Source organism: Pygocentrus nattereri, chromosome 8 (assembly GCF_015220715.1).
Source record: "Pygocentrus nattereri isolate fPygNat1 chromosome 8, fPygNat1.pri, whole genome shotgun sequence".
Lineage (NCBI taxonomy): Eukaryota > Metazoa > Chordata > Actinopteri > Characiformes > Serrasalmidae > Pygocentrus > Pygocentrus nattereri.
In genome coordinates, this window is record NC_051218.1 from 10310566 (window position 1) to 10323036 (window position 12471).

A 12471-nucleotide genomic window follows, 5' to 3' on the forward strand; every position below is an offset into this window, starting at 1 on the left:
CCATTTTATAGTGGTAAAATTATCAGTGTTGCAGTGCATTATATAGTATACAGTATAGTTTGTGAATGTCATTAGAGAATATATATGATATATATTGTGTATATAGTGTATAAATTTCAACTTTTGATTTCAACACCACCCTAATGACTGCTCTACTAAATTAAATTTATGCAAATAATGTTTACCAACATTCATCAGAGTAGCTTATCTGATTATAACATTGTTTATGTAATAGTTCAGGAATAGCTCAAACGTGTAGGAGTTTTACTGCATGTTCCAGAACATTTTTATACAAAACAACGTTTTATACATTTAAGTACTGTGCAAAAGTTTTAAGCCTCAAGGAAAATTTCAGAAAAACACAAAAAACTGTTCAGAAAAACAATAATATTAGAAGCAACATAACATTAATACAATAAGTAGTGATTTTTTGGATGTTAATGTTAATTTGTTATTCCACTTTCAATCATTTTTAATTATCATCCAGTACCTAGTTTGGCTCAAACAGTGCTTAATTAAGTTAAATTAAGTGTGCAAGTGGTGGAATTTAACAAAAAGGGACATGAAGGAAAAATGTGGAACCAAACTGTTCTTCTAACTAGCTCATAATCTATCAACTACTTTTTTGAAAACTTTTTGTAATGGTGTTTATTTTGATACATACTACTGTTATATACAGTTTTTATTGTCAAAAACACATTCCTGAGAGTTTTAAACAGTTTGTCTAAGACTTTTCAACAGTATATGTTGTGTACTGTATATTACTCGTATATTTGAAATTACTCATATAATGGAAATTAATACAAGAAACATTTGAAATAATTGCTGCCTGAGGCTACTCTGATATTGCTGTATCCTCTATGTCCTGTAAAGCGAAACCACATGCTCATACCTAAAATTGTTGACTTGTTTTAGGTATGACCTTGTTTTAACTGTCTTGTGCCACAATGATTTAAGCGAACAAAGTATTTGTTTAATTAATTGATAAATTCTCTGTGTGACTACAGATACAGGGGCCATAAAGTGAAACGTCCTTCCCTTGAAGTGTCTGATTTATGTATGCTTAATCTGGTGCACAGCTCTGTAATCTGGAACACACAGCGCACTTTCAGCATATATTATCCCACAAGTATGCAAGCATGCATATGTGTGACATCCATCCTGGCAGGCAGATACTCTATATCCTGTCACTAACGCAACACAGGCCCACAAAAAGGCTAACAATATATGCCGATCTGTTTTGTCCTCTAGGACAGATCTCAGTCCTTTGTGTTCTTCTGCAGGTTTCTTCTCTCTAATGTTTCACCTTCTACTTCACTGACTAATCTGGCCCAGGACCAGGTGCTAAATGCCAACAATATATCTTGGTACAGATCCAGCAGCGCTGTATGAGTCTTGAAGCCTTAAAGGTGTGGCACTTCACTTTCACGTGGAACAAGCTGTCGTTTAAAGGAATTCTGGAACTCCAATATAAACCTGGAGACACCCTGAGCACTTTAGGCAAAGCTGGAAAACAGCTCCTTCCCAAATTCAGTTTTTTTCCCAGCTAAAAAGCTCTCACCACTTTTACGTTTAGAGTATCATGTACAAACATTCGTCACAAACCTGGACTGTCCACAAATGTTCGCTAGTGTTTTTGTGATGCTCTTCAAGCCTTTCTTAATTTACTTAATCACAAAGACTTTACCATGTATGGTTAGGATTATTTTTGTGAGGTGCCCAGACAACGTCACAGCTTGAATTCCCTCTGAGATGGATCAACCCATCAGTGTCACTGGCTATGTAAACACTGCGGTCTTTCCATAAACCAGCTCACACAAACATTTAGCCGCCACTTGGGCTTTACTACCCCATAAGTGGGTAATATTCAGCCAGTTTCAACTGTGGTAGAGGCCTTGTTTGATCAAGGGCTTGAACAGACACGGCCTCTCAGTGCTTGTTGCTCTGCACAGTATTAATCCCTTTTTCAGTCGAAAGCTTCACTGTGGGAATGCTGATGCTACTCTTCGTTCTGCTTCTCAACTGGATTTACAAAATGTAATAACAATGAGGATGCATCTGGATTTGATTGCCACTCTGCAGAAACAACAGATAAAATCATGTCCAGCTATTTGCCTTGCAAAGGCTTGACTTCATTAGCCCTTGGCTAATTCTCATTAAGATTCCTTTCATTCTTGCATGCAAATGGAACAGCTTGGATGCTCAAATGTACCCAACAAAGTAGTTCTCATTTTATGCAAAGTGCCCTAGGAAGAATTTTGAACACAGATTTGAATTTTTGGTAACAGTTTATCTGACGGCCACATAGGAAATTCCTAACATATGCCTGAATAAAGTACTGAATAAATGTATGTATAAGGCAGTATTTGAGTATTTATGACATTAATTGTAAGATGTATATATACATATATATCACTGCTGTTGGAAGAAAACCTGCTGTTTTCTTCTGACAGCAGTGATTTGTGTGTAAAAAATAGCTGTTGCCCTTTACATTGTGTGTAAATAATTAATGGACCCAAATAGTGGCCCATAGTTACTTGGTCAAAAAGTTTGTTTTACCATAGATTTACATTAAAAATGGCTTTGTTCTGCCAACAGATATATATATATATATATATGTGTGTGTGTGTATGTGTGTGTGTGTGTGTGTGTGTGTGTGTATACATGTATGTATGTATACATATATATCGCTGTTGTCGGAAGAAAACCTTGTATCTCCAAAATGGTAACTTTACAGGAGAAGGGAAAAACATACTTGAATGTATTGCATAACACTGTTGAGAAGGACTCGATCTGAACAGTCGCTGCTTTGTTCTGTAGATCTTCAGTGACAGGCTGTTTGAAAATAGTAGTTATGAGTATAGATTGCAGCTTAATTACTTTCCAAAATAACCATGAATAAAAGCTGTCAGATGTGTTTTACAAAACTGTGGTCAGTTGTGTAGGTCAGTAATTTTGGAAAACAGGTGCTAAAATGCATAAAACACCTGCCACTCTTCATCTCTGTGAAGGTCGTTCTGCAGAAGTGGTTGCAAATGAGGGTTAGAAAAATGCTTAAAAGGATCTTATTTTCCTTTTACAATTTCCTCATCTTTGTTTATGTGAGGTAATATTTAAACACTCACTGAGCATATGTTGAAATCTAGTATGAATTATCAAAATTATATCTAGGTTCAGACTTTTGTCAAATTGGTCGATGTTGACACATCACACAAAATCAGTAATAAATAAACCTTTTCTCATCGTTGACAGAGCAATAAATAACCCGTCTGCTGTTTTTGAGGGCAGTTAAATGTCAGTTTATCTAAGTCACATAAATATTGATTCAGTTTTGTGCTGACTCTTGGGCCGATGCCCGGGATGCCTTTTTCAGCTTTTTCAGTGTGAGATTATGACATTTTCATGTGTTGTACATTGTTGTGTTGTGTGATACATTAAAAAAAGAAGTCTTGAGTTGACAACGGAATACACTACCGAAAAAAATCAGACTACATTTGTTTTGATTGTGATTGTTTAGTTTGTGACTAAATGTATACATAGCAAGAAACTAGCAACACTCACTTTCTGACAGATGTTATAAAAAACACAGTGCATTTTTATCAAACATCAAATCTTTGATTTTATAAGAGTAATAAGTTGTTTGGTACTGACACTTTTTTAAAAATGTGTGGATTTTCTGACTAACAGTTTTATTTCAAAGCACTACAAGGCATCTAATCAGCACATGAAGTGTGAACACCCTCGGTCAAATTACACTTTGATTTCCTAAGTGGAAATAGCACTTCTACAAACAACAGACGTAAATATGGTATTTTTATGCAAATGTTAGTGCAAATATCTATTATTTACATTACATATTGGAAAAAATAAAACACAATATAAAATGTGCCATAACAGACAATATTTTGCACAGGCAATATTTTATCATTTTTTCCCCTAATATGTTAAATTCAGCCAATAAAAAGTAATTGTGTATTAATCTTGTTCAAAAATTCCAGCTCTACAGAGGCAAGTCTGTCCCCACACTCACTTTTATGTGTTTCTAAAGAACTCAGTGTTTTACCGGTTGATCATTTAAAATAATGTGCTCTTTTTTATCTTAACATAAACAAAAACAAATATGGCAGCTGGCGAAATGTATTTCACTGTCTAGTATGCTGGATGTTGAAATCGGGCACACAGAATCTGCAAGAACATATTTATTATCATCAGGATAACAACACTGGGCTAGCGTATAAAATGTATGGAATATGTGTAATATTACATGTGAATCTATGTAATATGTAGTATGGCTTATGTAATGTTTTCTAACTTTTGAAATCAATGACCTTGACTGTTAATTATTATCATATCTAAAATCTGAAATCTAAAGTGTATAAACTTTGTGTTTAAACAGCTCTTTGTTTGTTATTATAATCTAAAAATTATTATGTCAATTATTTCAGAGTTTAAGAGCCACTGCAGCCATGCAGAAGTCCAGGTGGTTCCAAGAGTGCAGCATTTTTTTCATGCAACTGTACATCCACTAAACACAGGATAAGGTCAGTGTTTGCTTTGTGTTTTGTTGTTTGTGCTAAGCAATATGTCCATTTTTCAAAAAAAAAACCAAAAAAAATATTTTTGAACTGAGGCGGTATGTTAACTTGTTTTCCCTTAGAAAATGAATAAAACATGTTGTTTTGCCCAGGGGTGCCCAAGCTTTTGCATCTGACTGTATTAAGGGGTGTAGTCAGGGGTTTATTCAGTTCAGAGAGATTGTTTTGCAGTAGTGACATAAAACTGAGAAAAGCATGTTTTCAGTTTTTAAAACATGATTTTGATTGTTAAAGGATTTACATGTAAGCTTGGTAGGAACTAAAATGGGAGATGAAACTATTTTAAAATTTGGCAAAAATGCTTTTTAATTGTACTTTTCAATGTGATTTCAGGGGATTCGTATGTTGATCTATGCTGCAATGCTCAATACAGATCAGCATATAAACACATACATTTATCAACTAATTAGGTAAAATAGTTCAGTTGCGTTGCTACGTATTAAACACAATGTGTGCAAATATGTTTACAAATGAAGTTACGCGCTTGTCAATGTATGTTTATTAGGGATGGGCAGTGTTCTTCACCACTTCTGTAGACCTGTATGTGGTACGCTCTAGTTGATAAAGCAGACATTAAGCTTGCCCTAATCCTAACACTAACCAAACCATGAATCATTTTTGATTCATTTCATCCTTTTCCACAAAAACATCATTAGATCTAGCGCTTATTTGGGAGATTAAATACTATTGATTTCAAGATAAGCATTTTGAAATGGGTTCACACATTATGAATGTCAGGCAAAGGCTGTGTTTAGACTAGCAGTGGTATAACGCTGATATGGAGCATCTGCATTAACCCCAGAGCTTTCCCCCCTTTACTGAACACATTACAATATCCATGAGTCACCATGGACACTCCTCAAGCATCTGCAGCCTGACAGATGTGTCTTTCGGAAAGAGCACTTTGTAGTAGGTTCAGTTAAATGGGAATAGGATAACAACTGATTAGGAAAGGTTACGTAAAAGCCTAGCAAAGAGTGTGAACAGCTGGCTCGACTCAAGTTTCTTTCAGCTTTACAAAAAATCCTAGATGTGATAAATTAAAGAGACATTTTTGTTGATCCAACTTTTCATTTCGAAGCAATAACAGGACTATGAATAAAAACACAGAGAGTGAAAACACTGATAATACATATTTATATACATACACATTTATACAAAGTCAGAATGCTCATACCCGTCTTTTCATCTTTTATCTTATTTCTTTTGTTTGTTTGTTTTTTTTTTTTAGAGAGAACTATCTTTTTTTTCAATACACAAAGACAATAGGCCACAAATGCAACATAAAAAATTACTGCAAGAGAGAGAGACAAAATGACATCTCTGTTTATGAGAGTACATAAAACCAGCAATGTGCTCCCATAAACCAGACCTCTAGATATGATATGATGATACTTGGAGCCTACGTTTATTGAAAGAGCTGCTACAGTGGACCTCTGTGCTTCTTCTGCATATACAGAGAATAATAACACTTAAACTGAAACCCCACAGCCACCTCACGAGAGTTGTACGACTCCGTCATGAGCACTACAAAATACTTTCACACACATTATATTGTCTATTGATTTTTAGCAGCTGTTACGTTTGGAATTAAGTGACATGTACAGTACCTGATTTTGCACCACGGACGTCGTACGTGGTGAGATGACAGATCTCTTTCAACACTTGGATGATGCTTATGGACGTGTACTAAAGGTTTTCAGTTCAGTATTGTCAAAAGAAGTGTACAACCAGTAAGGAAGTGCAAGAAAGTAGCTACCTAAACTCCAACGAGTGAACAAGCCTGGCAGCAGATACAGCTGTCAAATTAGCACATTACTTTATACAACGGTTTGGCATTCAGATTACTTGGAAATGTTTACATAGCACCACCCATCAGGTTGCTGGACATTCTAAGTCTGTAATCAACCGTGATGACGTAACACAGTAATCAAAAGTATAAAATGAAAAAATTGCATTCACAATTCAACTAAAGGTGCTGAATTTGACAGCTGCATCAGCGAAAAAGCCCCGACAAGATTGTTTTGAACATTTTTTTTTTCTTCTTTTTACACTGTTTTGTTGTGTATTAATGGTGGATTCAAAACCACCTTTGATTTGCTTTTTTGAACATCATTTGTCTAGGAGTTGATTTTAAGCTCAAACAACTTAGTATATACAGGTGTTGTGGATTGAGTAGATCAAAGACAATCAATTTACATGTAATTTAGCTCAATAAACTCCTGATAGAAAATCTCTTGACTGGGGCTTTTAAGACCACGAGAAGGGCTATTTTAGGCTTGTTGTGGTCTTTAGATCATAGGATAAGAGCAGAGAGGAGAGGAGAACAGAGGGCATAGAGAGAGAGAGTGACGAAGCTGGAGAGAAGAGGGTCAGATCACGGCTGGTGGCTACTGGAGGACAGGCCCATTCACTGCTGGTCTTAAGATGAGTCCAGGCCATGGTCACAGCGTCAGTCTGACTCTCACCAACCCAGGCTCAGACTAAACAAAATTAAGAATTAAACAGGTAAATATCAACTATGCCAAATGAAAAAATACCAAAGAAAATGCATAATTTACATCTTCAAGTTTTAAGTCTTTGTAATGTAAATGAGCGCATGACCTTTAAGAATAATAGACTGATGAAATATATGCAATATCAGACACACTGACATAAATTAAAACTCTGATATTAATAAATTGTATTAGCAATCAGATTCTCCTTGCCACTAGACTCCTGGATACTCCCCACTATGGAAACTGGGCATGTTCAAATTCAATTCACCATTATCCAACAAATATATAAATGTTTGACCAATGCTCGTGATTCAAAAGTCTGTTTAATTTCCCATAAACAACTGAACTTTGAATAGGCAGGTTTTTCACTCAACTTGCTCCGGTAGCCTTACTTAATGGTGCACAACCCTACGTCTTCTGGAGACAATTCCAACCTTCAAGCTCTGCCACTGGACTACTCAACTCCATTTAAGTTTAACTAGTAATACCAGGACTACTGAAAAAGTGATATAGCAGAGCTTAAACCATCCTAAATGTAGTTCACACTATTATAGCAATTTGAATATTTAGCCACACAACGCAATGCTAAGGTGATCCAACTGACTCCTTTTTTAATGCTATGTTGCTTTTACTGAGTGCAGTCTTAAGTTATAGCCTACAAATGTATTACAGCCTACAGCTGTTGGCCTGTGTTAGTCTGATGGTGTGTGCTCCTGATTTTTTTGATTGTTGTTTAAACTATGCATATGAACTTGGTCAGGTTGTGCATATTTGTTAACATGTCAATGTTTGTTAAGGCCAATAACGTGTGGTAAGTGTAACTAAGTACATTACTGTCATATCTATAATATATAATGACATATATAATGTCTCTTACATTAAGCTGCCTTTTTTCATTTAATGAAGCAGAATGCCTTGTTTATATCAAATGCAGTTCTATGTTTGATGTTTTGATGGGTCAGAGAAAAAGAAAAATGTAGAATACGGGTCCTTTAAGCTGACTATATATATATATATATATATATATATATATATATATATATATATATATATATATATATGTATAAATAAATAAAGTGACTAAGTCTACATTCTAGTGACTAAACATAACCAAACAAATGCCATTTATCACTCTCGTACAATTTCTAAGTGGCGTGTTACCATCTGAGTGTCCTTGGTCCTTGGTGTGGTGATATGTGGGCAGGGTTGGTTCTACAGAAACAGATGGGAGGTGGGTTGGGTCCTCTCTGGTTGTACGGTAAGCTAATGTGGAGCTCCTGTGCACTGCAGCTCTCCGCCCAGGTTTCATCTACACACCACACAGAGTATTATTCACACACACTAGACAATCACAGAAAGTGGACATTTATCACAGCTAGACATTCAAATCATAGTCATGCATCAACATAATCCAAATAAACTGGTTATGAGAGTATCCTTTACGACCAGACGGTATCGGTTCTAGATAGACATCACTACAGATCATTCAAGGTGCTTATTGAAGAGGCAAAGCATGTTAGCAAACATTTCAACATGCAGACACTTGCCTTTGGACTGTAGAAACATGACGCAAATCACTTGAAGCACATTTGTGGTGATAAAAGCAACCAAATCCACTAAATCCAAGAGCAGAATGTGCTTTTGGATGTATCGCTCTTGTTAATCTGAGACATTTATACTCATAACATATTTTGGTTCATTTAGGTTAAGGCATTTCAATGTAAATTGTAAAATGAGCCTGTCTTATCTGACTGAATATTTAGAGCAAACATCAGCCAAATATAATGTGTACCAGTGCCTCCAAGAGATTTAAATGCCATGTTCCTTCTTATTTCAAAGCTTTTGTGCAGAAATAATGAGAGCTCCCTTAATTATACCAGCCACACTTTGTCCACTCTTTGCCACCATTACTACAGTACCATTTTAGGACTTGTAGTTTACAAAGTTACTTCAGGACCAATATGAACTCTACACTTAATTAACAGGAGTGAGACAAATTTGTTTTGATGTGGAGTGAATGAAAGGGAGGACTATGGCAAGCGAATGATCCATGCAGATCCAAACCATTACTGCACCACAAAAATAATAGACTCTCAAAACAAAACAAAGGGCGATGAGATATATGGTGGCTATGTCTTAGCAGCGCTAAAATTTAATTGGGAATCATCAGCACAGTGTTTATTTCAAAACCACAAAAGGCCCTTTGAGATATTCTGGAGTGAACAGGGGGTTTGTTATGTAATGTTATTCAATGGTAAACTGGTAAGAATTACGAGCTTAACTCAAGTGTAATGTCCTCTGGGGGATATGGGGGGGGGGGGGCGGTGATTTGCGCCACTATGACATAACCCTGAAATCCCACACTGGCTTCAGCGAGGTGGGCTTTAGATGGGGTAGCATGGGGAGGAAAAGGAAAAGGGCAGCTGAGGTTGGTTTTTTACATTCATCAAACAAGTGCTCACCCTTCTAAAACAAAAAGGCTGCCAGAGTGGCTATGCCCAAATGCCCTCCTCATCATCCTATTGGTTAAGATGGTGGGGGTTTTAGCCAAGTGCAGCATGGGAGAAAAGATCCGGTTAGTATGCGAATAGATCCAGATAGAAGTGACCAGGAAGTGCAGACCTAGGCTCAGTTTGACCTCTAGAGTGTTGTGTAATAGGCTAAATAAAAATAAACCAGCTCCTAGATCTGTACTTAGGGCCAACTTCTACTGAAATGAATAAGAGTAAGACTCGTAAGTCTGTCATGATTCATAAAGAGATGAGTTTGCTTTAGAGTTGGGGTCAGTTCCATTTCAGTTACAGTGGTAAAAGAGCCGACCTGGAGATGGACACGCCTATAAACCGGACATCCACCTCCAATTCAAATTCCAGCCCAAATACCTGCAATAAGCAGCGATTAAATTAAACTGACCCCAGCTCTGATCAGCGGTCTGGTGTCCTAATAAGGCTTGCTGTTGAGAGAATGCTTCTATGAATGTGAAATACTCTGTTATGTATCAATATTTCATTTCCAGCCATATTAAAGTGTTTTTGATATCAATTATTAAGAAAAAACAAGCTGATGATAGTGGTATTATGATAAAATGAAGAACATGTGCCGGGGCGCCAGAGTGTGACCTGATCGGGAGATTTCGGAGGTTTGTGGTTTGTCTGGTCAGGTGGCGTTTTCAGGTGGCCATCGTCATAATTACCCGCCATGAGCTTCATCCGGTTCTGTGTCTAGGTGAAAAGAGGAGGCGCAGATGTGAGGGAAAAACGGTGTGGAGGAAGGAGGAGCGGAACGGGCAGGAAGAGGGGAGGAGAGGAGAAAAGGAGGAGGAGGACAGAAGCAGACAAATTGCATTAATATACAAACTAGTCTAGCCTGGTACTGCATTGCCCTTATGACCAGTTCAAAGCCACAGTTTAGCAAAAAATCAGATTTATACAAATACACTTTTATCCCAGTTATACCTGTAGCCAAAACATGTTCGGAAGTCTGCATCATTAGTTTCACACTGGAGCTGATGGAAGCTCCCCCACCAGTTAGCATCATGCAAACTGCATGCATACATCATGCAGTTGCCTCAAACCATAGCAAGATAATCTCAAATCAACTTATGTGATTTCAGACACTGTATTGACACACTGTTATCTATAACAAGGACACCCAGGGCCAGATGCTTTAGCAGCGCAAAATATGCCTAGAGGCAACTGCAATGTGAGCCTGAATTTGACATTTGGTTTACTAAGACTGCAGCACATAGCCACGCCCACTACCTGCTCATTCATGAGGTGAGCCACCTACAAGGTTAAGAGAAAATAAGAGTTCAGTGATGAAGATACAGCAGTGTTAAATACTGTTAACAATGTTACAATAATACTGCTCAAACTTGACTAAACTGAGCAGAATATGTAGCTCTACATGTAATGTACATGTACAACCCACTCTCACTTTGCACAGCACTCCCTCAAATGCATATGCATGAGAAAAAAAGGGACAGTTTACATTTTACCATACACATGCCCTATAAATGGTGCATTTAGGCCTATGCATCAGTTTTATACATAACACACAGGCAGAAAGAGTGTGATTTTTTTTTTTTTTAGTACATGAGGCCTACGATGTCACTGACATGAAGCCACTCTTATAAGCACCATAAGTTACCTGAGCACTAACAGCACCCCTTGTGGGGATTCTTCAGCCTGCTAAAAGTGAGTGAGTGATATATAAGCTACACTGTTGAAAAATGGATCTTCAAGGGTTCTTCAGTAAAGAAAATGACTCTATATTGAACCATAGAGACTCAAAGAACCCTTTGCATGACTGAAGGGTCCTTTGCATCATGAACTGTTTTTTAGTGCTACAGTATATAGAACCCTTTTCAAAAAGGTTCTACATAGATCCATCTACAACACATTCTCTACTAATCTGAAGAACAGTGTAGTCATGCAAAGGTTTCCTTGTGTGTCATGGTTCTATATAGAATCATTTTCTTTACTAAAGAACCCTTTAAGATCCACCTTTTTTAAAAGTGTAGGCCCATTAGATGCTACACACACACATCTACACAGTGCTAATTGGAGGGGGTAAAAGCTTCCAATACTTGCTAGCTACATTAGCCTCATAGCTCCATTGCAAACTAAAGGAGCATCGCCGTCAGACACCAAACATGCACTGCCTTTTTTACACAGGCTTATTTAAAAATTATAGCTCAATATACACGGTGGGCCATTTATATGGATACCTAAATAAAATGGGAACGGTTGGTGATATTAACTTCCTGTTTGTGGCACATTAGTTTATGGGAGGGGGAAAACTTTTCAAGATGGGTGATGACCATGGCGGCAATTTTGAAGTCGGCCATTTTGGATCCAACTTTAGTTTTTTCAATGGGAAGAGGGTCGTGTGACACATCAACCTTATTGAGAATTTCACAAGAAAATCAACGGTGTGCTTGGTTTTATCGTAACTTTATTCTTTCATTAGTTATTTACAAGTTTCTGACCACTTGTAAAATGTGTTCAAAGTGCTGCCCATTGTGTTGGATTGTCAATGCAGCCCTCTTCTCCCACTCTTCACACACTGATAGCAACGCCGCAGAAGAAATGCTAGCACAGGCTTCCAGTATCCGTACTTTCAGGGTTTCAGGTGCTGCACATCTCGTATCTTCACAGCATAGACAATTGCCTTCAGATGACCCCAAAGATAAAAGTCTAAGGGGGTCAGATGAGGAGCCCTTGGGGGCCATTCAACTGACCCACGATGACCAATCCACTTTCCAGGAAACTGTTCATCTAGGAATGCTCGGACCTGACACCCATAATGTGGTGGTGCACCATCTTGCTGGAAAAAGTCAGGGAACGTGCCAGTTTCCAAAGTGGATTGGTCGTCGT

General features: G+C 37.4%; 1 protein-coding gene across 5 annotated transcripts in view; it reads right to left on the bottom strand.

Annotated features, from left to right (window-relative positions):
- Positions 1-5715: 5715 nt before the first annotated feature.
- Positions 5716-12471, bottom strand: part of erc1a (ELKS/RAB6-interacting/CAST family member 1a) — a 37977-nt gene continuing 31221 nt past the window's right edge. For 3 of the 5 annotated variants that reach the window (XM_037540670.1, XM_017690334.2, XM_017690333.2), the window contains 3 exons: positions 10213-10314; positions 8255-8402; positions 5716-7078 (listed from right to left, as the gene is read on the bottom strand). In XM_037540670.1, the coding sequence (XP_037396567.1) occupies positions 7074-7078; positions 8255-8402; positions 10213-10314 (255 nt within the window). In that variant the 3' untranslated portion in view covers positions 5716-7073. Of the gene's footprint in view, positions 7079-8254; positions 8403-9555; positions 9613-10212; positions 10315-12471 lie in introns of those variants that run through there. The other 2 variants (XM_017690336.2, XM_017690335.2) reach the window with 1 other exon arrangement.